Source organism: Venturia canescens, chromosome 11 (genome assembly GCF_019457755.1).
Source record: "Venturia canescens isolate UGA chromosome 11, ASM1945775v1, whole genome shotgun sequence".
Taxonomy (NCBI): Eukaryota; Metazoa; Arthropoda; class Insecta; order Hymenoptera; family Ichneumonidae; genus Venturia; species Venturia canescens.
In genome coordinates this window covers 3,477,315-3,503,649 of record NC_057431.1, presented here as the reverse complement: position 1 = coordinate 3,503,649, position 26,335 = coordinate 3,477,315, and the positions used below count along the sequence as shown (strand labels likewise).

The window sequence follows — 26,335 nt, the reverse complement described above, 5'->3', positions numbered from 1 at the left end:
TACATTTTTCAATTTGTTCAATATTTATGATTTTTTTTGAAAATTTTTTATTTTTCTTTACAGAATTTTTTTCGATTGTTTTTTATTTTTGTTGAATTTTTTTGAACTTTTCAATTTGCGTTTATTATTTCTATAGAATTTTTTTCCTGGTTCTGAATCTTTTTTCTATGTTGTTCATCTTTAAAAGAAAACCCTACAACTTTGGAAAAACTATATAAAATTATTTTGAGTATCTTATAATAAATGAGAAATGATGGCGAGAATCAATATGAATATATTCCACTTTTCGAAGCTAAAGGAAAAAGTCTAAAAAATTGCAAACTGTCAGGTGTGAACCTTATAGATTTATTTCTACATTTTTGTAAATATTACTTGTAAAAAAAAATTCAAATCCCAATGGTTTTTTAATTTTCTCAGATTTCTTTATTCATGAATAACCTTAGCTTGCAAATCAAACCAAAAGAATATCCGTTTTTACGTCTTCATTTTTCGAAACGTTTGGTTTACATATTTGTTTGATTTTCTTTTTCGTTCAGCTACATTGCGTTGCTTTACGTAATTGTACCACACTAAAATTTCCTGTGTAGACGCAATTTATTGAATCATATATTCCAGCTCGATTTTTTCATTTTCTCTATCATTTCGCGAAGGTTTTAGAAAAAAAAGTGAGTAGAAATAATGAATCGAATTAGTGAATTATATAAAATTTTTCAATCGTATATGCTAGCCTGGAATTCGTTAGCACCTTCTCAAGACGACTAAATTTTTTTTTTTTTTTAATTGGGATAGTATGATTCAACATTTTCCTCTGAGAATCTTCAGCAATCATTCACTTCAAATTCCATATAATTGAAAGTCCTCATCGGATGGTTTTTGAAGTTTCAATTTGCGATGTGGAATCTCGTATTCACACCGTTTAAGTTTACTCAATTATTAATTTAGAGTCAGATAAAAATGTACAGCTATCCTCGACCTCACATTTTTTTCCATTCCTATCGTTTCCTTATTATCTTTTATACTGTAACTTTTCAGCCACTGAATAAACCAAGCGAGACCTTCCCGGAGTGTGAGGTATGAGAATGCTGAAGCCTTCGCGTCTGTGAGAAACGTATATTCCAATTCACTTTTCAAACTTACCTTTGCGGAATATTTCTAGAATTTTTCTTCTTTTCTTGGGTGTTTCCAGGTTTTCTCAGCATGGTGAGGCTCAATTAATAATTTTAAACCGTTCAAAGAGGTAATTGAGTGAAAAATGGGACGTTAAAATGCCTTTTTACGCATTAACTAAAAATATTCGAGCTGAATAAAACTACCAAGAGTCGCGTATGTTGGAAAGTGGTTTTTGAATCAGGTGTGGAAACGCAATTTTTAATTTAGTTTTCAAAATAAATTTTTATTTGAATTATAAAAAAATATCGTTAGTTTTTTGATCATGCGAATACGTCACTGCACCCAAGACTCACTTCTGTTATTGGAGTAAGTTATTAGTGTCTTTTTATGTCGCATTCGTTTTTTAAATGCATTTTCGCTGAAATATCAAACGAAAGAAGAAAGGAAATGGTGTTACGAATTTGTATATATCGAATATGTATATGGATACGATGAATTACAAGTTTATTAACACATACAGACAAATCCATATTCGCATTCGTTTTTTAAATGAATTTTCGTTGAAATATCAAACGAAAGAAGAAAGGAAATGGTGTTACGAATTTGTATATATCGAATATGTATATGGATACGATGAATTACAAGTTTATTAACACATACAGACAAATCCATATTCGCATTCGTTTTTTAAATGCATTTTCGCTGAAAGATCAAACGAAAGAAGTAAGGAAATGGTGTTACGAATTTGTATATATCGAATATGTATATGGATACGATGAATTACAAGTTTGTTAACAAATACAGATAAATCCATATTCATAGAATGGAAAGTAAAGAAGGTTGTCGATCTCAAGTTTCCCCCACTGACACGTCTATCATTTGCGCATCAATTGGAGTATATACGTTGGTATTATTTTCGGTGACTTTCTCGTTGGTAAATACATTTTTCGTAATGTATCACAGTGCTTCGCATCTTGAAACAGAAAAAACAATCTTCATGTAAATTTTTCCATAATAAGCTGTTCAATGGTATCTTGAATTTGGCTCGCGATATTGGTATATGAAAAACGAGTGCTGAGCAGCATTTTTCGGAACGATTACATAACTCGCATAGAGTTATTTATACCCATTGATCAATTATTTATATACGTGTTCATTTTTATACACTATATGTAGGATATACGTGAATACTACAAAAATTATATTACATTTGTATCGTGTTTTTCCTCTCTGTCCTTCCACTCGATAATGGGATTCGTTGGCCCGTCTTTGAAGTTGTCTCCGTGTATTATCTTCTCTCACTCAGACCTCCGTTTTAACAATTCCCTCGTCCTCGAGTTTCGCTTTTTCCCGTCATCACGGTTTTTGCATTATGTTTTAGATTGGATCTCGTTAAGCCACCGGTCCAATCACTCGAGGTTCCCATGCGAATTGCCATTGGAGTTGCCGATAACTCTGCCGCTACTAGTGACGTCGTCGTCGAATCGCCTTGGATCGCCTGGAAATATCATGAAATATCAATATGAATTTTGGCCAATCATCATGTTCCATTTGTACGATATAGCAGCCGCTATTCAGCTAATTTGTCGCATTCCTCACATCTAGGATGTCATTAAATTATTTTATCGACCAATTGAAGCGCTTTGCCAAATCTCGCGGATTTGGTATAAATTTATCCTTTTTTTTTGTCGTTCTTCCGAGGAATCAGCAAACATTCTACTTATGTCAAGCCCAGCATACGGATGAAAAAATTCTTGAATCAGCAAAATAGAAAGTCAAGTTTAAAACGAAATCCAGTTTTTTTTTTCAATCTGCTTTCAAGGGTTACAACAAATGTCACAATTTTTCCTTCATCTCCAAAAGTTTTGATTTCATACAGGTACAAAAATATTAGTTAAATTATCGATTTGAAATTCTGTTCGAAATTCGAGTTTACTTTTTTACCATCGGTTGTAATTGTGATCAATTTCACATAAACGACTGCAGGACATTTCATAAAAAATCCTATACAACCATACAGCCTAGAAAAGAACATCTCGAAAAAAAGTGAGGAAATGACAAGACAAGACCAGACAATACCTCTTCAACATTGACGATGCCTTTAACCAAGGTCTCATGGATATTTAACCGAGTTAAATATCCATTTAGGTGGGAAAACGTTCAATATCTTTGGTCAGTACAACTTTCTGGTTAGGAGCATCATTTTTGTTATCCGCGAGAACTCTATTGACTATATTGCAGTTTTAGTCAATCTCATGTGGCCATCGTTTGACATTTGCGAACGAATCTGAAATACAAAAAACGATCTTTACGTAAATTTTGCCATCATAAACAATTCAATTGTACTTTCAATTTTTTCGCAATATTCATTATTTTATTTACTCTCAAACGGTTAGTAAATGGTGTTCTCAGAGTTTTGAAGCAGCTGCAACCGGATTTCAATAATGGGCCATATCGAAAAATCTATTATTTATTTTTACATAATATTATTATATTATATCCCTTTGGAATATTGCTTTTTAACGATTGGATTAGAAGCTTTAGGCTGTTCTGAAGGTAATACGAAATAATAACGATATTTCTCAATTTTAATTTGACTGAAAAATTAACTTTTGAACGTGTGACAGAGACAAAATCTATACTTTGAAATCGTTGAATTTCTTTTCGCCGTCTTCTCACGTTTTTTCAGTTATTTTCGAGTGTTTTAACATGGGGGAGATCAGGAAATGGATGGGGAAAAGAAATTTTCTCCGTGAGCTTACTCCTAAAGTATCATGTAGAAAAAAAAATGATTTCGTAAACGCAAGATGCTGCAAAAGTACGATACCCTTTTTCGTTTTGATTTCATTGACCTTAATCAGATACTAGAAAATAAAATATGAGGATTAAATAGTTTTCCTTTTTTGTCCAACTGACGTTTGTTTTTTTATATAACTAACCTCGCAAATCTGTAATTGAAACAATCGTCCCTCCTTTTCCATTTAGTCAGCAATTTCAGCGGGTGTAACTTCCGAGCGGATGAGGTCACGCTCTGGGTACTTGGTGTTGCTTCTATTCTTTTTCCATTTCTGCGTACTTGGTATCGTAACCTTTCCATGCTTTTTCAAACGGCCTTTTCAAGTCACCCTTGTTGCCTCTCAAATCTCTTTTGATTTCTTTCCATCATCAGAAGGGGTATCCACAGTGTCGAGATGAGCGCACAAACGAGCTTCAATGTATCGAAAGTTACTTTCTTTGATCGATTGAGAAAGAGAAATATTTCAAATAAATATAAATAAGAACGTGAATTTTTGTATCTTCAATAAATAAAAAATAACACGAATATAATTTATATCTGATTAACTCACCCGTTTCATAATAGCATCAACGATATCCTGAGTATGATTAAAATTCTTTAAGTTATACTGCAAACAAGCGGTACACCTAAATCATCAAATTGACCAGGACTTCCGTTCAATGAATCCCGTTGCGTTTTCCAGCTGTCACAAGACTTCAGCAAGAATCGTTACTTGATTTTTATCCCCTGATTGCTCGGAGCCCCTGTCAATCAATAATATAAATTGATTAGTGTCATTTTTCACAATGAAGTTGACCGTTCTTAGAATTTATTTCGTGTTGGCTTTGTCATAACTGTTTATATTCTAACAAAAATTGAGAAATATCATTGAATGTATGGACAGAGTATATGATAATGAATGTTCCATTCTTAAAGTTAAATTAAATAATGTTAATGCTATCCTTTGTTAATGCCACTTAAATCGCTTTCCGTACGAAAATGTAGTCAGCAAAAGTAATTTCTCAATCGCTAAAGGTTTACACGAGCCTAGTCTTTCGAGTAGCTCAATCAAGAGAATGAGATCGTTTAAAAAATTTTGGAAAACAGAAAAAAGGACGTTGATGAATGTTGAAAATATAGATTGAACTTTTTAATCAGATCTCTTAATGGTCATTCAGATTACCACGAAAAAGCGAGTGTTTACACTTTTCAATCGTTTTATTCGCTAGCAATACTCACATTAAAGTAAACTCTTGATATTTCTTGTATTTTAGTTGACTAACTATCAGGTTCGTATCACATTCTCTTCAAAAGGGGGGTACGAGACTGATCTAGATGATCGTTAAGGCGGCATTCTTTGAGGAACTCGATATTCGAAGAAACGGTTGTATAGATACTTCCTGAAATCGAACGAAAAGTTATGGAACTCGTTCTATACCTGAACAAAATAAAAATAGCAAAGAAGAGAACGTACCGGAAAACTCTTACGGATCATTATCAATGGATATTATTTGATAATGATTCTTTTGCTCTATTTTGAAGCCCAAGCAGCGGAACCGTTGATCAGTTTTGTATGAGGTACTAATTTTGAGGAGATTGAGATAGGGTTGTCCGCTATTTATGAAATCAGCCCAATAACCGCCCACCTTTGACTGCGTGCAGGTGTCAGATGCTGTTAGAACAAACTGTAATAATTTAAAGAATTTTATATTTAAACCTTTATAAAATTTGCTGGAATAAGTCGATAAAAAAGGGAAAAACGTACAAATATAGCCAGCATCTCAATTTCCATTTCCCTGCTCCATGGATGACTTTGAGAATTTAATTTTTTACCAACAGTTATAATGGTAAACTGCGGTGAGGCCACTTCGACACAGTTAGGGAACAACTCCAGGGAACCTTTGCGCTACAATGTTGGACATTCTTTTGAAGTGACTGCTTCTTTTGAACCACTCACTAATTTCCTTTACTGCGAATTCGGTTGACGACTCATTGTCGCCACTGACAGATGGAGAACGACTTTCGACATATGCTGTTTTGGTTGCATCTAACCATCCACGACCTGCACTCCTTGGTAATAAATTCCCAATTTGGATTGACGCCAACTCTGTGTCATCCAGATTTGTAAGAACACTCAAACTTTTATATGTAACAAATCAAAACCAGATAGGTGAGCTTCTTTTCAGATTCCAGTAGCATTAAACTTTTGTTATTACATTTTTGAACATAATAAAAATACCGACACAGAATAAATCTTAACGATCCCCTTTCACAAACAATAGTTTATGAGGCATAGTTTATGGTACGATTTGCTTTAAACTCATCTATTTTACCGAAAATATGGATATGTACTACGAATCATTTTTTTCGGAAAATCGAGCTCCACTTTTCCGAAGAAGATAATAAATAGTCCCCGAAATAAAGAAAGAAAAAATGGTAGAGCATCACGAAGCTCCCGAACATAATCTAATTTTCTAACCTGGTTACGAAGATACAATGACGATTTTTGATTTCATTGTATATAGGAACACAATTGAATGATATTTCACAAAATAATAAAATATCATTATTACAATTCAAAAAGAGAAATATCGAGTAGAGAAGTTCAAATTGATTTGCAAAAGTCAAATATTTACCACACAGAGGCTCGTATCGGATTTGATGAGTTTGTACGAATTGTCAGGTGTTTTCAGCGCTTTGTCGAGAATATTTAGCCTATACAACACTAAGCCAAAGAACTCAGACTCATCTTTGACTAAGCTGACAGGTGTGATGTAATTTCTCGGAAGTATTTTACTGCGATACATTCAGTAATGGAATATCAATTTTTGAGGCTATATTCAACAAGTTTCTCTAAAAAAGTTCTGCATGAATTCCTCATCAATGCATTCATTCCTTGATGAAAACAGAGTACGGATTTCACGTTAACGATTGGATAACCAACAACATCCTCCCAAGTACTGATTGTTCCCAGAGATGCCCAGTCTGTGCAGCGAACATCAAATTTTTAAGCATGCGTCTTGTGTCTCAATAAAATTGTGCTTTCAATACCTTAGGAAGTATTGCATAATTCTACTCTTCAGCGTCACCCCGAATAAATTCACTATCATATATCTCAACTCTAAAATTATTTTCCTACAAACAAAATGAATCGAAATAAAAACTTTAAGAATAATTTTTCAGAGAATAAAACAATGAGAATTGATAATTGAAAAATGAACAAAGAAGTTCCAGAATAAAATATTCAACTATACCAGCTTGATTTACGATGAAACGTCCTTGTAGAAGGGTGGAGGCTGAACTTCGGATTGTGCATCTTCGTAATTCAATGGCTGGCAGTTACAGCAGTCATAAAAACCATAGCACCAGCTTCCAACCTACGTTCTCCAGCTTCTTGATCGGATGTACCAGCCGCTGTTAAAACCAGCCCCGAACGAACCTCGCCCGGTTGTTGCTATAGCTCTTGGAACAGTGCAAAACACAGCTGAAATTTCGCCAATGATGAATCACCAATCACAAGAATATTTATGTAACCGTGGAAAAAAAATGCATATAAGAATAGTTTAGATTTCAATTGTTAAAAATTAGTGTTTTTTCAAAATTTCATGATGAATTATTGAAATTTTCTCAAATAAAGACGATAATGAGCAAACTGCAGGAGTTTGGAGAAAACAGCCGGTAAGCTGGTAACAACTGGAAAAACTTACGACTATAGCCAGTTTCTCAGTTTCCATTTTCCTGCTCCACAGGTGACTTTGATCATTTTATTTTTGACCAACAGAAAATGGTAAACTGCGGTGAGGCCACTTCGACACAGCCAGGGACCAACTCCAGAAGACCTTTGCGCAATAATTTTGGACATTCTTGAGCCACGCAGTGACTGCTCCTTTTGAACCGCTCACTAATCTCCTCTACTCCAAATTCGATTGATCATTGTCAATCGCCAATGAGTTGTCTATTTAGAAAAAAATTCTTTCTTGAATGATAAGTCCAAAATATAAATGTATTCCAATAACTTTTCGTCTTTACAAAATTAAAAAAAAAAAAAAGTAGCCCAGCGAAAAGAAATGAGAATTTTTCTGACTCGAATTCAAATTTTTCAGTTTCTTCTTCAAGTACGACGAAAGATATTAGTAAATGATTGAAACAAATATTGCGATAACCAATTGGTTTGGATTGTTGAATTGTCAAATATTTATAGTGTTTCGTATGATTAATTTGCATTTTCGTAATATTTGTTTGCGGGATGGTCGGCAGAGCGGAGTTGCCAAAAGTAGTCGAACCGTAATTTCGGTAAGCAAGAACGCCCTGGATTCCCACCGAACAAATAGTGAACTTTTTTCACGTAATTGTAGACCAGCTGATGAGCGAAACGCGGGCAAGGCTCGTAATCCTGTATTTTGCTCCAGTATTTTTCGCCTATGTTTTCGTTTCTGTAAATGCACGACCATTGATTTCCTCGGATGTTTTTTCAAATTTTCTCAAAGAAACACGACAATGAGCAAATTGCAGGAGTTTGGAAATAACAGCTGGTAAAGCTGTTCCAAAGAGGAAATATAATAAAAAACTTACCTTATAACTGATTTTAATGAATCCTCAGCATCTTGGCTGGTGAAAAGGGATAAAACTTTTAATATTTTGTAGCGATCAATCAGTCCGGCAGTTAATTTTATCTGATCGATAGTGTACTTGGAAAACGTTAAAATATATTAGTATAAAATGTAGGTTTGTTGATTATCACTGCCGACTGCTGTAAGCAGCTGATCCCATATGCATGTTATTACAGCATGTGCTTGCGCAAGTGCACTGCGCATACCCGCTGCGCACGTCGGAAGTGTCCCAGTTCTAGGGACCCTAGGTGAAATCACCTAATTATAAATAATTTAATATCCATTAAAATATCAACTCTCGAACGGTTTTCTTTCACTCTCAATCTCTCTCAAACGATTCCCAAACGATTAAAAAAAAAATGAAACATCTAAGTCAATTTTTCCAGGAGATAAAAAGGATGGGGACCAGTTTTACGGCAAAATATAAAATCGTTTTTACGAAAAAAATAATCACTCTCAAACAATTTTCCTTTTCTTTCATACTCTCTCTAACGACTCTCAAACGATTTGCATTAATAAAAGTTTGAAATAATCAAATGTGGGGGCCAAGTTAACGGAGGTAGTATTGAAACATTACTGTGCAATATTATTGACCGTATGTAGCGGGGGTAGCGGGTCTAAAAGTAAACGAACGTAGTCACAGTCAATGGCGCTTTGTGTTACTTGCTGGAAAGCTCCCGAAAACCTTCCTCCGTATATTCTCCATATCAAAACATATCGAACGACGGAAGAAAAAGGGAGTTGATGTTATACCATCAAATAAAATAGTAATTATTTATTATGGAGGCTAGCGAATTATACAATCTTTCAATATCGCCTGTGGTGACAGGTTCTTTCGTACTTGCTTGGTCAGAAGATAATCACATTTCATTAATAACACATCGTGGAGTTCATGTGTTTGTAAGTTAATTTTCCCCATTGAGTTTTCATTTCATTCCTCATGTTTCGTGTTATATATTTTAAATCAAACAGAAAATGGTTCAATAAAAGAAAGATATAGGCCATTTCGTTTTTCTTATTTTTAAAGTTTACGCATTTATAGTAATAAGTGAAAACTTATTAGGTCTGTTCACGCTGGCTGAACTTTCTGCACTTTCGTGAGTTACGATATCACTATATATATAGAAAGTGCAGAAAGTTCAGCCAGCGCGAACAGACCTATTCACAAAAAAATACATTGAAAATAGTATCAAAAATTTAAATGGAATAATTTGAATTTGAAATGAGTTAATAAATGAGCATTCTTCGACAGGATTTCGTGCCACATCCAACATGTATGTATCCATTTTTGAGGCTGGCAAGGAGTTTCATTTATCCTTCAGATTATTTGCCAACAAAATCGTATGCAAGTATTGTCACTGAAAACTTGAGACGGATGAAACACAATGAAATTTATGAGCTTTTCTTAGAGGAGGCTCTAACCCCTGATCTGGAGGATAAAACAAAGCCAATACCAAGAATAATTAATGTTGCTTGGTCCCCGATGAGCTTAGCAAAGCCGGGAAAATGCTTATGCGTAATCATTACATTGCATGGAAGTGTTGAAATCCTCAATAAATTGGGCAATGACTGGTTATCCATGTGGAATCTAACGGAGCGATGGAAAAAACTCGTTGAGGCTGAATCAAAAATAGACCCAGTCATTTTAGCAGCAGAGATCGAACAGGAAATAATGTGGGCAGATCATTTGAGACGTTTTTTGGGTACTACTGCCACTTGGAGTTCAATTTTTCAAGATCGGGACAAGAAAAACTTTGCTTGGCTCGCAGTTGCTTTCCGAAGTTCTGAAATAGTTGTTGCCAAAGTACGAGAGGTAGATGAGCTAGCTGAAAGGAGCGAAGAACCTAGGATTGTTTATAAACGCTGGTTAGAGGCAAAAGTGAGAATTGATCAGTTGCTGTGGATTACGCTTAAGCAACAAAAGTCCCACGTAATTATCGTTGCTTACGGTGATGGCAGAATTCACGGCCTTATTCTCGACGAAATAGAGGGAAAATTGGAAGAAAATCGATTGTTAAAATATGAGGTTTGCTCCGATTTTGTAAAAATTACTTCCGTTCAATTATTTGCCAAAGTTGATGGAAATCATGTAGTACTTTTAACAAAGTCCTCTTGCCTCATCGCTCTAAGCCTCAATCATAATGGAGAGTGCTACCAAAGAAGATACCTCAGAATAAATGGATTCTCTATCACGGGTAATTTTGATCAATCCATATGAAAAAGGAAATCTAAATGAGAGCCCTAAAACCAGTCAAGTTTTGCAACTATTTTTGATTATAATAAAACAAATTTTTTAAAAACTTGCAGAGTAATTTTCAATGGTATGCCATTGTAACAATACAGAACCATTTTCTAAATATCTAAAATGATAGATTTTCTATATTCATTATACATTAATGTTGATACATTGAGACACTCAGTTTTCCATTAGCATATAGAATAGCGGGCTGAATGTCTAATTATAGAACAGAAAAACCGAAGATTCTTTTGAATTTTAATATAGCTGGATTCTATGCTGACTTGATGCTTTTTGTAATTGTGAGAACTTTGAAGAGAATTTTTTCCCAAACTCCAATTTAAACTCTACAATTCCAATGGGGTCATCTAGCGAAGTCAATTCTAATATTCAAATGAATCTTCTAAGGCTCTAGATAGTGACTTTTGAAAAATATAAAAATTCCGTAGTATTTTTGTTTGAACAAAAATTAGATAGAACTTCTTGTACGCCAAGAATCAGACAGTTTCAAATATTTTTAAACATGCATACAAAAGGGAAATTCTCGTACAGAGAATAAATTTTTCATACTGTTGATGTATATGCAATGAATAATTATAATTTTTACAAAAAGATCTTTGGAACGGAGGAAACAGATGCCGAAAATTCTGTTGACGGTCCAAGTCAGATTTTCTTGCGAATTTCCTTTGATTTCAATCTCTATTTTTCATTAAGGAGTTTCGATACAGGCGATACAATGTTGCTATGCTAAACCATGCTAAAAACATTAAAAATTTCAAAAAGTTCAGAATTTTATAAAATTTGGTGAACATATTCTTTAGTGTCAAATTTGACGATACAAATTTTTTAAGATTTTTCTTCTACACAGTTATCGAATAATTGATCACTAAAGTTCACATGTATAAGCATAGCTTTTCCATATATATAGGTATACATTCCGGGCATAAGAAATCTGCTTTAATGAGTAATTACTCGATAACTAAGTAGAAGAAAATTTTGAAAAAATTTGTGTTTTCACACTTGATGTTGAAGAACATTATCACCAAATTTGATCAATTTTTTAATATTTAGACTTCTGTACTGGAACTCCTTAATCTCCTCTGGCACTTAATGCAAGGCATTGGGAACTCGCCGTACTAGGATGATTAAAAAAAATTGATATTTTTTTCAGAGCTTAACAGAAATCGTTAGTATATCAAAAAAATGTAATTTTGACAAAATTTCAGATCAAAAAAAATTTTAGGTAGTCCTCAAGCAACTTTTCGAGTTTTTCCTGTTTTTTCTTAAAAATCACGAAGCCAATTTTTTTTTTGCTGTCAATATATGGTATTTTACACCATGTAAAAAAATATATAAAGATGCATGCTTATGATAGATTTCGTAAAAAGTAAACGAGAAACGTCAATATTTATTCATAAAAATGCAATGTAATTTTTATAATTCAATTTTAAAAATCGTCCTTTTTCATCTGCTTTTCAAATGTTTAAAACGCCATCCGCCATATTGGATTCCAACGTGACGTCACTCCGATAGATTCTTATCGTGCGCTCTGTGTTATTTAAAAATTTTACAAGTTATTATGTATGTTTGTGGACTTTAATCATTCATTTTCATTAAAATCACATCATGGAAGACGGTTTTGTGAAAGCAAAAAGTACAAATCTACTAATGATAAATATGTTGATGGTGGCGATGAATCCACAATTTTTGTGACATTTTTACACTTGTATTATCGCATTCAGGCACAAGACACCAATTATATACTATTATAACTCATTATATTCACAAATCTTGTTACTTGGTCTTTCGCAATCGTATTGTTTACTAACGGAGTGACGTCACAAACCGAAAGAACATGGCGGCTAGCGTTTCCGCGCGAAAATTGAAAATTATAAATAAAAAATAGTTTTTAAAACACTTTTCGGTCTTATAAAATTTAAATAAAAATTCCACTGGTTTATTACGATCTCAGGATTATTTTGAAACAGTTTTCAAGAAAAGGTGTAATACCCTATAGCAGAAAGTGTTAATGCTCCATGAAATCAGAAATCTTATAAAATGTTGTCACTCTCAACAAATTTCTGCCTCCCATAACTTATTTCTTCTTTCTATACATTCGGCTATAAATCATGAGATTGAAAAACGTGTTGCTACAAATCATCATTTTTTTCGTCCTTCCAAAAGGAGTGAAAATTTTTTGCAAAAACATAGTTTTTCCAAATTACATGTTATAACAAACATTTTTGCGCTTTCTCAAGCAGTTTCTTCTAATTTTCCTGTATTTTTCATACAGATATATATTTTTATACACGAAAACTTGACAGGGCATCGTACAAAAATGACGACATACCAAATAAAACTTTGTTTTACGGAATTCAAAGTCTCGTATGTCACCGCAGAAGATGTTATAATTGGGAAATTTTCTAGTTTCCCCATTTGTTATAGAAAGCAGGGAGATATTTTGACTGAATTTGGTCCGAAAATAAATGTAGACTAATGAATGCAAAATTGCAAAAATTTTTAGTTTTTAAGAAAAAACTCGAAAAGTGGCTTGAGGACTATCTAAAATTTTTTTTTGAATCTGGAATTTTGTCAAAGTTAAATTTTTTTGGTGTACTATCGATTCCCGTAGGAACTCCGAGAAAAAACTGTCGATTTTTTTTTAATCGCCATAATATGCAAGATGATGGATCAGTCGGTAATCACAACCGTGAGTGCGAGAGAGATAACTGCAAATTTTGAAAAGGAAGTTTTTCCACGTCGTTCGTCTGATCGAAAAAATAAAAATGTCATCGGATTTTTGCGATCGTGCTGCGTACGATGACATTTTCATTATTTGAATCGGACGAACGATGTCAAAGAGTTTCAATTTCAAAAATTCGAGGTGTGATTACCGACTGATCCATCATCTTAAATCGATTCGTGATTTAGATAGTGAAAATTTCATGACGTTTTGGTTAATTTACTGTTTTATGAACGATTTGCAGGTTTAACAATCGTGAGCAGAGAAAAAGTAGTGGTAACGACTCAAAATAGTAAACTATTTGCTGTTACCATACCAAAAGAAGACAATTTGAGTTGTGAGGCGGTGAGCCATGATTTGAAAAGCAATAGAGTCCAATACCTCGGGCTCGTAAGTTCCCGGAATAGTACGATTTTGTTAAGCGTCACGAGTCCTGACTGCATCTTCGATCATTTGATAAACCGAGAGCCAAGTGTGCTACAAGTTTTCCGACTTTCGAACGAAGAATGGAATCCCTGGCGCTTGATTCAAAATCAGCTCCATTTGAAAGCTCCAATCCGAAATTATTGGGATTGTCTCGAATCTTTGAGAATTATTGCGGCAAAAAATGGCTTTGAGCCAGCGAAAATTTTTCCAAAAATTGAAACCAACTTTGATTCACTGGATGTCCACGAACTTCGTATTGTAATGTGGCTGACCTCGATGTTGGAAATTCTTGAAAAACGACAATTTTTGAAGAGCGTTGGAAAAATCGTCGGCCATATTTCCGAAGCTGAACCACTTATTTTTTTGCTAAGTGGTTGCGATTTTCTGAACCGTCTCATAAAAAAAGGATTTTCGTGTCTTAACGAGAATGAGAAGCGCAGCGCAAGTTTTTTGCGAATGTACATGGAAATGTTTCTTGCTGGTGAGGAAGGAGACGAGACTAATTCAGGGGGCACAATCAAGAAAATATTGCATGGTTTTCGGGCGAGCGAAAATCTTATAGGTTCTGTTGAAACTGAGACATGCAATTTGTGTGGTGTAATTTTAACTGAATTGCCGTGGACCATAGAGTCTTGTCCTTCTGGCCACAAATTGCCCAGATGTTCTCTGAGTCTGCTCCAAATCACCCATATTAATTTCCGATCTTGTCCTGTCTGCACTCGTTTGTATCATACGTTCCTCGATCAAATTTATCCACAAGTTCGATGTATATATTGCGACGTGCCTCCAATTTACGACTACCGGATGCAATCTTCGGCTCTCGACGAGATGGAGACTAAATGGAACAATCTTTCGAAGCATCCAGTTGGAAATATTGAACATACAAAGAATCCTGCCGGATCCCAGGAATCTACCAGTGAAAAAGTTAAGAAACGTAGCGTCAACGATACACAAACTTTTGCCGTTATTATAAATCGAGATCAACACGATGACTCGCTTATCACAGAAACATGGCAGCAATTTTAGTCAGTTTCTCAAAGTCAAAATGAAGTTTTCAATAAAATTGAGGTATATTTGTTTGTGGGTATTTATTTTTTAGTATTAATAATATTTAAAAGAATATTTGAGAGAAAATACTTCGAATTACGGGTTATTTAATCCTCCGAATCACTGTATACATAAATGTAAGGATGTTGCTCGATCGTTTTTATATCCTTCTCCAAATTCAACAATTTTCGTTCCATGTATGATTTTCGTTTCATTTTCGGCTGTGTATCCGTTACGAAAGGTAGACACTGAAATTTATTCATCATATCGTCCCACTTTTTCTTCATGCCCTGTTCAGATAAATAAACAAGCCTCAGAATTATAGCATTCGTAAGAGAAAAACAGTTACAAAGCGAATCACAATAAATTGAAAATGACTGCAGAAGTGATAATTTTATTTGAATAACAAACGTTGAGCAGCTCGGCTCGTTCGTCTTCGGTAACGTAACGGCAACGAGGTTTTTGGTACGGAATAGTGATCCTCGATGTCGAAGTCTCGCTTTTTTCACTTTTTGAAGAAATTGTCGTTTCAGTGTCTACATAACTCTCCTCGCTTTCTCTTCCATCCTTTGATTCTGCTTCACTTGTGGAACTTTCGGAGTTTTCGCGCTTATCGTTTTCTACTTTTCGTCCTCCATTATTTTTGGCATCCCATGAGCTTGAATCAGTAACCGTCACTTGATCATCTTTCTTTAGCGCTTTTCCGCTCTCGTCTGCACTTATTCCAGTACCTCCGACATCTGTCGGCTTAGTTGGTTCTTTTTTTATTGAGTCCACCTGTCGATGATCTGTTTTTGCATTGTTTTCTTGACTTTTTTTTTTCGTGATTCCTCGTGACTGCTCAATTTTTCTTGACACTTTCGGTGTATTCTCAATCGCTCTATTTTTACGCGTCACTGCTTTTGGCGATTTTCCTCGACCTTTCATTTCATGGTACTTTTTTTCCAACTGCGGTATTTTACCTGGGGACCGACTGCGTCTCGGCGAACTCTTTAATGTATCATTCTTCTTCAATTTCCCGAATTCAGCTGTTGGTTCATCTATCAGACTGCTTTCCCGTTCATGTTTCGAAAGAGTTTTTAATGGTGGTGGATATGTACCCGGTACCTTTCCAAAACACTAAAAAAATGATAAAATTGAAAATTTTATTAACGATATGGTTATTCGTGGTCCCTTCGCTCTTTTCATATTTTTTTGATACATAAATTTCCTTTGACACATTCTCAGAATAAATTCATTTACACTTGCATAAAATTTATTTATTTTTTCATTTGAAAAAAGGTAGAAAAAATTTACCTCCCTGTTTCTGTAAACGGGAAACATTCCACTGGCCATAACAGGGTAGGAATTACCGAAGCGGTCGTCGACGCAAAACAACCCTCGTCTGGTCTTATTCAACCGTAATTTTCTCGCCTCTTCAGCGTTTTTCATTGCAAAATCTTGGTAGATCCGACGTTTCTCAAACTCCGTTTGCTTTATTAGTTTCTCAGCTACTAATTCACTCTGATGATTATAACGACGACGCAGCTGGTGACCAACTGGGAGCTTCTTTGAAGATTTTGGGGTACTCCGTTTTTTAAGATATTGAACAGGCATGTCTGAGTCCATGACTGGCATTCCCATTGTCTTGTGATCGCTTTTTCCTTGCTTTGAAGCGTCTATTATTTGCTTCCGGTATTTCGATACATATCTGAAAATTAACATTTTCGCTATGGCACATATAGGGGATATCTCAAAATAAAAAATGACAATGACTACGTTTATACGGAGCTTTTATTCCGGTTTTGTATATGCAGACGGGTATATTTATATATCGGTATAGTTATATATATATAACTAAACCAAAATAAGAGCGCCGTGTAAACTTAGGATTTTAGTAGAATTTTTTATTCGTATAACCGAATACCGATGATATTGGAAATTTCAAAAAAATTGAGATTTTCGGATTCATTCCTAAATCGTCTCTCTTCTTCGTAAATTAGTGATACTGTATGTTCCAGTAAAAAATTTTGAGAATTGCGTGATATTTTAACCTTTTAAGGACGGGGATTTTTACGTTTTTTTTTATCGACCTTTCTTTTTACACGAAATTTGTGCATAATATCGATGAATTTTTCAAGTGGAGTGCCCGACCACAGACCCGTCGTTTAAAGGTTAATCTAAACTGACATGCTCAATCTCCAACATATGGTGCGATTCATATTCTTAATTCAAAAATTAAAATATTATCGTGAACAAATCCGTAGTGAGCAAATTTTCGTGGAAGAAAAGCTTTTTTTCGGGTTTTACCAACGGAAGATTGTATTTCCAGAATCATATATATATATATGTACATGTAAGATAAGAATTCAGGGCTATATTGAATGTATATTCGCCACCGTTGCATGTTTTTCTGTAGGTCTCTCAGACTCCGGTTGTTAGTAATTCCGAAATAGAAGGCATTCCTATGAGATTGATGACAAAATATCGATTCAAAAAATACCTGGGTTCTGGTGGGTATTTCTCCTCAGGTTTTGCAATCAAATTCGAAACGTTTTCGGGTGACGAAGATCCCATTATTTCGCTCAAAGTCGAATACTTATTAATTAATCATTTAAATCAATGTCAGTGCGTAATAGAATCAAACGCTGCTGTCAAACAGATGGACGTCTGGAAAAAAGTGACACGATTTCGTCGATATACAACAAATACTTTATTTCGTAACTAAGAGCAACGAATTCAGATATACATTAAAGTCCAGTTTAACGGGCGGCTTCTTTCTTTCTTTTTTCTGTAAAGCGGCCCATACACCATATGATAATATTACACAATATATAGATCCCCTAGGGTAAAAAAGGTTGGGACAAGTACATTTGATGGTCCCTTGTTTCCTGATCGTACGAGGAAACGTGTAAAAAAAAATCCATAAAAAAATTATAAAACACCAAGTGTAAATATCATTTCAACAGAACAATTCGAAAAAAATTTCACACCGATGCCCCATTCTTTTTATCTTATTCTAAACGCTAAATCAATTGACAAAAAATTCCATCTCATTTGTAGCATTAAAATTTATGATATCGATTCAAAGCCAAGTATTTAAGGGTAATTTGGAATATTCATTCTTATGGGGGAACCATAAGGAACTTGAGAGAGTTCTAATGAATCACGCTAAGTTCAAAGAATAAAAATGACAACTCTATACTCTGCGATCAGAAAATTGAAAATTCGATTGAAGCAATCTTTGAAAAAATGTTTACATACGAGATAAAAGTATTCGTCACATCAATATATTCTTGTAGTTTCTTACCTACCTTTTTTCTGCAAAATTAAGAAAAAATATTAGCTATTAGGAGACAAGAATTTCAACATTTTCAACAGAGTTGTAATATTTAAAAATAGTCTTTTTTTATCTCGTGTAATTTGCTATTGATGAGCTCAAGAACCAAAATCAACAGAGTGTGGAATGTAGAATTTGGTTGATTTATCAAGGAATGCTCTGTCATGCTGGAATAAATAAAATTTTCGTAAATAATGTTTTTTTCATTTCTTATTAAATATTAAATGAGAAGCCGCATGGAGACAAATAATTATAGTTAACAATTTAGACCATGGATATTTGTTTTGTGTGTCGAATGTTTGAAGTTCTCTTCAATACTCTTATAAACGTTGAAAATACCGCATAATGGGTATATTAGTGGATAATATTATCCACTAATGGCGAGTCCTACATGACCGACCTTTCCTTACTTAACCAATAGACAGCTGGACGACGGAACAGAACTATCTAACGGAAGCGAAGATAGCAGCAAGGGCAGTAAGCAACAAGCTCTCTATATATAATTGGTGGATAATATTATCCACTGTGGGACTATAATATATTTGATATTTTTTGACGATTTGAAATCATTTTCATTGCGAGGTTTGAAAATTTTTGTTTACATTTTTTGAGGTTTAATGCGAAAACGAGCGATTACCAATTTACTTGTCCGAATTTTTTCTCGAGAAAGAATTTTTACGGCTTGGTATCAAATCTTTTTTCTGTGGTAGTTCTAAACCATACAAAATGTTTCCCAATAAAGTTTTTAAAAGTTTTCGAATGTTTTTATGTAATGTTGAAAAAAAATTTCTTGAATGATTTTCGTCAAGTTTTGTGCAATTTATAACGGTTTAATATTCTCCGAATGTTTGAAAAGATTCTCTTAATTTTTCAACGATTTCGAATGTTTTCACAACTTTGTGAGATTGACATCATTTTCCATAAGGTTTATGAATATTTCGTATCATTGGAGAACTTTTCCGCCTTATTTTTATAAATAACTTTATTTTGAATTTTTTGGATGAAATCATTGCGAATAAAAAAGAGATGAAAGCTTTTTAATAAAACAAATGTTTACGTTGATTTTCCTCAAAATTTGACAGAAAAAGAGACAGAGAAAAAAAAACATAATTCTCACCAAGTCCAAGAGAATTGACCATTTTCAGATATTATGTACGAGGGATGTTCTCCATCTCAGATTTACCTCATAACTGGTTATATCAAAGTACTATTAAAAGGCACTCCATGTGAATTTTTTGAGATTTTTAAATTCATAATTCCAGGAAATACCCTTTTTTTCAAATTAATATATCTCGGAAACTCGCAGTGGCTGAAAAAAAATGGTTTCACATAAAAGTTGTATTTTCGTGTTAGCTTTCGAGCGGACGACTCGAAATAATTTCTACGTTCTGGTAACGATGATTTTTTACCGAAAGAGGAGGGAATTATTTTTTTATTCAGAAACAGCCATTTACAATTGAAAAAAATTCCATCCAATTTACGTGCAGCACTAAAATTTATGATATCAATCGGTGGACAAGTATTTTATTAGTGACTCCAAATTTTGACATTATTGAATTGTTCTAAGAAGCTTTCAAATCCAAAAGAATCACATGCAAGCTAGTCATTTCTTACTCTATGGTGGCAGAGACTTATAAGAAAATCGATTCTTTTCAGACTTTCAGGATCCTCTGGTATTATTCACAAAATTCGACGTCGATTGGATCGATACAAATTATGTTTAAATATGTGTTAAAAGTACTTGTCCGGCCCATCACTATTCATTCAATAAAGAATCAATCATAAAAAAACGAAATGGCACGGCAGAATCTTGTTAAAAGTTTGTTGAAATGCGATTCATTATTAATTTAATGTTCTTAATAATAGTATAGATTAGTTCTTATTCCGAATGGAACTCGTTCGCTGGAAGAATAAGTGGGAAGTAAAAATTGCCGTCATCGAATGTAAACTGCAGAGTTATTTTGGAAGCTTGAACATATACATTATGTACAATTTTTTTCATTTATCGATGCACAAGAATATCCCTTCTATATTGCGGAATAATTTGTTTCCGTTCTTTATTAAATTAGTGCAATTAAGTAAAAATTACTTGAAGATAATTCTCTCAATTCTATCTGCATGCATGAATACTTGTGATCCATCAGTTCTAGACAAGCCCTGACTTTTATTTGGATAAACAATTTAATTGGAAAGTGATGGGCCGGACAAGTACTTTTAACACATATTTAAACATAATTTGTATCGATCCAATCGACGTCGAATTTTGTGAATAATACCAGAGGATCCTGAAAGTCTGAGAAGAATCGATTTTCTTATAAGTCTCTGCCACCATAGAGTAAGAAATGACTAGCTTGCATGTGATTCTTTTGGATTTGAAAGCTTCTTAGAACAATTCAATAATGTCGAAATTTGGAGTCACTAATAAAATACTTGTCCACCGATTGATATCATAAATTTTAGTGCTGCACGTAAATTGGATGGAATTTTTTTCAATTGATTTTTCTGTTCGAATCAAATAAGAAGAATGAGGCATCGGTTTCCAAAATGATTTCAAGGGCGATTTTTCGGTTTGTTATTTTTTACTTGTTATTTGATTCTTTTGACATTTTAAAAAATAGATGCAGATTAGTTTTTTTTTAATATAACGTTTTGTCAAGATTTGTAAAGATTTTTTCGAATTGTTCTGTAGTTTTTTTTATGAAATAATTTTTTTTACAATTAAAAAAAAATTTTGTTTAAAGTTTTATTTATGGGTGAAATTATCAGCAAACGGGGGACCATCAATGTACTTGTCCCAACCTTTTTTTTCCCTAGGGGAAGTTTATGGTTTGATATCACGTCTTTTTTCTCAAAAGATCCTTATTTATGTTCAGATGACTATAAGATTTTAGTTTAAATTTCTATGAATTGTTTATAATTTTCGGCGTATAACGTTGGTTTTCACGAAAAAGACCTATTTTTCGTCGAAATTGTACTGAAAATATTTCGTCACAGGTCTGTCCTTGGACTTTGGCGATTTTTCCCCTTGTCTTCTAATATGCTTTCTCCATTGGGAACTCAAGAGCATGTAGCAATGCGTGTTGCGGGCTGAGATGTGATTTCTGGCTTATAACGTTAGAAAAAAGAAAGGAAAAGAGGAAAGACAGATCAAATTCAAGACACAACAAATCCAACAGAATTGGACATTTTTAAATGTCGCTTTTGCATTCTGAATCTAGACATTTTCGTGTCATCCAAAACATGCCCCCGATGAAATATATTTCCAAAGTTTGCAAGTGGCCGCTGAGATCCAATTATCTACAGTTTGATAGTTGCTGAAAAAAAGCATCCGAAAACATTTATTATGTCAGAACTCAAAGAAGCAAAAAAAACTGAGTGTACTTAATTCAACAGAGCAACGGAATTCAAAGACGTTTAAGGTATCTGCATTGGTTTTGGAGAAAAACAATTTCAGGAGAATTCAGGAATGACTTTAAAAGTTTAAAAACTCAGAATAAAATAGAAAACGGAAAATTTAGGAATTTAGAAAAGCTGAAGACGTATGTGATGAATTTTTGAGATTACATGTTACGGTTGGAGTAAAAAATTTAAATGATTGGCACACATGCTGCGACACAAAAATATGAAAGTTTGGAGGTATTCGCTTCATACCGCAGTAATACAAACTTCAATAGTATTTAAAAAGAAATACTTTAAAACTTGCTAAACCAAGTTCTATTACTCATTCTCATAATCAAATATAAGGGGTGATACTTAACACACATATTTATGCACAGAAATTTCAGAGTTCGCAGGTATCTGCTGTGATTCAATGTATCTGCGCAATAAATTTTGAAGACAGCAATTTAAAATCTATCCATAAATGAGCAACTGAAGACTTCTGTGATGAGTTTTTTACTTCACATATATGTTACAGTTAGTGTTATAAAGTAAAATGAGTGGCACAGTATATCAATTTTATAATTCGCAGATTTTTGCTGTATTTCAATAATCCAAATCTATAGTATTATAGAGAAAAGTTGGCAAAAGTCATGATGTTACGTTGAAATGACATAGCGAACATTGTATTCAGAAATTCTGTATGTTCCCATGGATGTTAGCAGGCATTATATTTGATCGCATCCAAAACTGAGCAACTGTAGACTTAGCGTAATGAATCTTTTCACTAATAATTCCACATTTGTAATTTGCAAAGTGGGAATACTCAACATACATGTCATTTCATAAGTATTGTTGTCAAAATTTGTGTTTGCCTACTGCATTCCAAAGATTCGACTTTTCATATGATCAGCAAACAAAGCATACAAAGACTTTTTGGAACAAGTTTCAAAATTTATTACTCGACAGACCAGGTGGAAAAAGAATAACTACACTTATATCAAGACCAGACTTTTTTTTGAAAATCTGATGTACAAATTGTGAGATTGATGATCATAGCTGGAAACCTCTTGAATCACGTTACCACAATCAGCATGAAGAAATAGTAGAAAATCATAGGACACATATTAGGCAATCAATTAATGATATGTATCGATCCGCTGCAAACCAATGGAGTGAAAACAAGGATCGGAGAGGGCAGAGCCAAACTGAATATGAAGCAAAATATGGGAAACATGAGAAATAAATTAGAAAACATTTATTCAATTAAAGTTTACAACATCATTCTAACAGTTCTGTGGGTTTCAGTTGTATTTATTCATATATATAACCTGACGCCTTCATATATATAACCTAGCCACTGACGATATATTTACACTGGACAATATTTCTCGCACTGTGATTAAATTGAAAGATTATTTTAGTTAACGCTTATTTCCAGTCGAGCAAAATAATGAAATCTTGAAAAATTTTCGTTGACATATGCATCGCGCATTTTTTATATCCTTTTTCGCACACATATCACAGACTACATTTACGCGGCCGCTTTGATACTGGTTTAGTATATCACAAAATTTAACGAACTAAATAGTAATATGCACTTCGTTAGCAGATGACGAAAATTATTTTTAGTTATCCCGCACGCACTTGATAACATCATAACCCCAAACGTCAACATGACGTGAAACTTCGGCTGGTGACTTTCGAGCTCTCGGCATGTGACGTCAGTCCGCGACACCGCCGCGAAGTTAGACCGAGGGACATGAGGCCTTTGATGGTATTATATACAGACATGTCAAATTTCTAAATGTGTTAGTAACTTTTGCATAATCTTGAGCCTGTGCAAAGTTTTTTCTCAGCAATTACGCTACTGATCGGGTTGGTTTCGGGCTCATTCGAAAGAGATTTTGAAATTTAGTCTCCAAACTAATTTTCGCCTAACAAAACATCTCTTGAGCTCCGCAATTCTAGAAAATGACATGCCAGTTTTACCCCCACCACCGCGAATCGTTTTATTCAGAGAAAAGATAGTCTCGGCGAGAGCCTCAGGCCAGCAGACGACAGGGCTGTCAATGTACTTGTTACCCCCACCACCGCGAATCATTTTATTCAGAGAAAAGATAGTCTCGGCGAGAGCCTCAGGCCAGCAGACGACAGGGCTGTCAATGTACTTGTCCCGAGACTCTACCGAGTCTCTTGATTTCTGGCTGAAAAAATTGCAGAGTTTTCCAATTTGTTTGACGATATCGCAAAACAATCGCCAAAAAAAATTAATATTTCTGATAATATTTTTTTTACCCTAGAACTTCGATCCGTGCCGCTCTGGTGATTGTTTTGCGATATCGTCAAACAAACTGAAAAACTCTGTAATTTTTTCAGCCAGAAATAAATGGCTGTCTCCGAATAAAAAAATAATCCCTCCTCTTTCGGTAAAAAATCATCGTTACCAGAACGTCGAAATTATTTCGAGTCGTCCGCTCGAAAGCTAACACGAAACTACAACTTTTATGTGAAAACATTTATTTTTAGTCACTTCAAGTTTTCGAGATATATCTGTAGAGTCTTTGCGAAGCACACCGTTTAGTGCTGCCCTCTGGTAATCAGAGTTTCTCCTTTCTCTCTCTATCTGGTACTCCGATTAGGCAGACCTCCTCGGGAGCCCCATCAAGTAACGTCGTACTCCGCTGAGTATATAGTCCAGTCAAAATGCAGGAATGGAGCAACTTTCGAGGGGAAATCTGCAAACTTGATCTAACAAGGAAAGGTACTTTAGTGTCCGCCTCTGATTTTGATAATTTTTTTCTATGTTATAATCCATCCAAAAATAAGAGACACGTATTTTTTTTTATCGGCCGAAAGTTATTTTTAAGGGGTGAAATCAACCCCCAAAGTTGGGCATGTTTGGCATCTGGTTGAGCGTTTCATATGGAAGCACTCAACCGATCGAAACAAAACCCATTGCAAAATGTTCTGCATGTCAAATAACCTATATGACATGTCCAACTTCTTATGCACCCTTACTGCAAAGGGGTGAACCACCCCCGAATATTCAGAATTTTTTCGTATAATAAAAACTTACAATCCGATTTTAATAAAAGAAATGCCATTTTGCAGAGCAAAAAAAAATGGACGTGTTTTTTGGTTTTCCTCGGATCAAAAAAATTAAGGGGGTAAACCAGTCCTAAAATTTTGAATTTCACTTTGCGCATCGAAATGTTGACATTCAATTCATATGGTTCCTTTATCATTGCATATCGACTTATATGTTGAATAATATTTATTTCACATATTCATTGGCTGACATCATAATCGTATAGAGAATCGAATACTTTGACATGTTTTACGTGAGAAGTGTTAGTTTTCGTTCTACAGGTTCTACTATGACATCTTTAAACGGTTCTTGAAAATCTAATGTCGTATCTTCCACGATTTCTAACCGATTAAACTCTGCCATAGAAGCCTTCAGAATTCTCTCGAAACTTTCTTTCAATTCCACTTCATTATTGTTAACAGGACTGTCAGGAATGTTCATTACTTCAAATGTAAGAAGCAACAGTCTTATTACGTTCATTGGGTTGATAGAAATGTTCATGACAATACGTTATTCACAATAGCGGACACGATAGTGATAGATAAATAATCAAACAGCAACTAAACTTCTGGAGTAATATAAAGTCAGTTTTAGCTTCTTCATCTTGAGTGGGTGGCTTAATCTGACATCATCAGAAAAACAGATTTTTTTTATTTTTTCGGATATCTCTCAAGCATTAGGCTGAGCGAGCTGGCTTTTTTAAGAATACATGGCTACGAGCCGCTATAGCGATTCTTTATATGGATAAGAATATGGCAAGGCTTGAGTCAGCTTTGATTGCCTTCTGGGCGGGGAATTGTCAATGCGGCTCTCGATATTTGAGTTTTATTTTGTTTTCGTAAATCATTCAAAATAGAAACTTATATAAATAGAACGAAAACTAACACTTCTCACGTAAAGCATGTCAAAGTATTCGATTCCCTATACGATTATGATGTCAGCCAATGAATATGTGAAATAAATATTATTCAACATATCAAGAGACGCGGTAGCGGCTCGACGCCAAGTATTAAAAGGAAAAACTGCAGCGCAAAAGAAAAGCCAGCGCGAGCCCTGCCGCTACTCTTATATACGCGAATATGCCGGTTTTATGACGTCACAGAATTTTCAAATGGCTCTCACAAATAAACCATTTCATAAAAGAACTTGAAAATTTGTGACGATTTTTTTTCGATTTTTCTCTTTCCATTGGTCTTTGTTGCAAGTAAATCCGTCCAGTAAATCCTGAGATATGTAACGTTAGGGATTTAAAATCCATCATTTCGGGATTTTCATTTTCTTAGAGACAGAGAGGCGTAAGTTACGCTTGTTTACATTTGGACTTACGTCCTTTGCACGATTTCTTACTTTTGTCACACTCTACGTCACGCACTACGCTGAACGCGGCTACCCCCTCTCCTTCTGCGTCGCCGAGCGAGAGAGACAGAGAATGGGCGCACAGCGGGGGCAATACCAGCTCCTGGTTTGCGCATAAAATATGTATATAATTATATAATATATATTTTATTTATTAATATTAATTAATAATAAAATATTATTATAATTAATATATAATATAATATATATATTATATTATACAATATATAATATAAAATGATA

At 34.2% G+C, this 26,335-nt stretch overlaps 2 protein-coding genes and 1 pseudogene across 3 annotated transcripts; 1 reads left to right on the top strand and 2 right to left on the bottom strand.

Annotated features, from left to right (window-relative positions):
* Positions 1-1,597: 1,597 nt before the first annotated feature.
* LOC122418365 (uncharacterized) lies at positions 1,598-8,700 on the bottom strand (annotated as a pseudogene).
* A 414-nt stretch (positions 8,701-9,114) lies between these two features.
* LOC122418000 (uncharacterized) lies at positions 9,115-14,980 on the top strand. Of its 2 annotated transcripts, none has more exons than XM_043431970.1 (3): positions 9,115-9,396; positions 9,749-10,691; positions 13,720-14,980. In XM_043431970.1, exons 1-3 carry the CDS (start codon positions 9,277-9,279, stop codon positions 14,925-14,927), a joined length of 2,271 nt encoding a protein of 756 aa, XP_043287905.1. In that variant the 5' UTR covers positions 9,115-9,276; the 3' UTR covers positions 14,928-14,980. The 2 variants fall into 2 exon arrangements, with proteins under 2 accessions (XP_043287905.1, XP_043287906.1); XM_043431971.1 differs by having other exon boundaries at positions 9,116-9,396; positions 9,749-10,199.
* Positions 14,981-15,035: 55 nt separating this feature from the next.
* Positions 15,036-17,894, bottom strand: LOC122418001 (uncharacterized). Its single transcript, XM_043431972.1, has 4 exons — positions 17,431-17,894; positions 16,245-16,638; positions 15,360-16,067; positions 15,036-15,238 (listed from the first exon to the last, which is right to left on the bottom strand). Exons 1-4 carry the CDS (start codon positions 17,502-17,504, stop codon positions 15,056-15,058), a joined length of 1,359 nt encoding a protein of 452 aa, XP_043287907.1. The 5' UTR covers positions 17,505-17,894; the 3' UTR covers positions 15,036-15,055.
* Positions 17,895-26,335: the final 8,441 nt, after the last annotated feature.

What these genes read in the sequence shown, in the direction of transcription:
- LOC122418000 (XM_043431970.1), top strand. Translation starts at nt 9,277, where the DNA reads ATGGAGGCTAGCGAATTATACAATCTTTCAATATCGCCTGTGGTGACA. An exon ending in ATCGTGGAGTTCATGTGTTT is followed by an intron (nt 9,397 to 9,748) that starts GTAAGTTAATTT and finishes ATTCTTCGACAG; the next exon opens with GATTTCGTGCCACATCCAAC. An exon ending in AAATGGATTCTCTATCACGG is followed by an intron (nt 10,692 to 13,719) that starts GTAATTTTGATC and finishes AACGATTTGCAG; the next exon opens with GTTTAACAATCGTGAGCAGA.
- LOC122418001 (XM_043431972.1), bottom strand. Translation starts at nt 17,504, where the DNA reads ATGGGATCTTCGTCACCCGAAAACGTTTCGAATTTGATTGCAAAACCT. An exon ending in AAATACCCACCAGAACCCAG is followed by an intron (nt 16,639 to 17,430) that starts GTATTTTTTGAA and finishes GTTAATTTTCAG; the next exon opens with ATATGTATCGAAATACCGGA. An exon ending in CCGTTTACAGAAACAGGGAG is followed by an intron (nt 16,068 to 16,244) that starts GTAAATTTTTTC and finishes TCATTTTTTTAG; the next exon opens with TGTTTTGGAAAGGTACCGGG.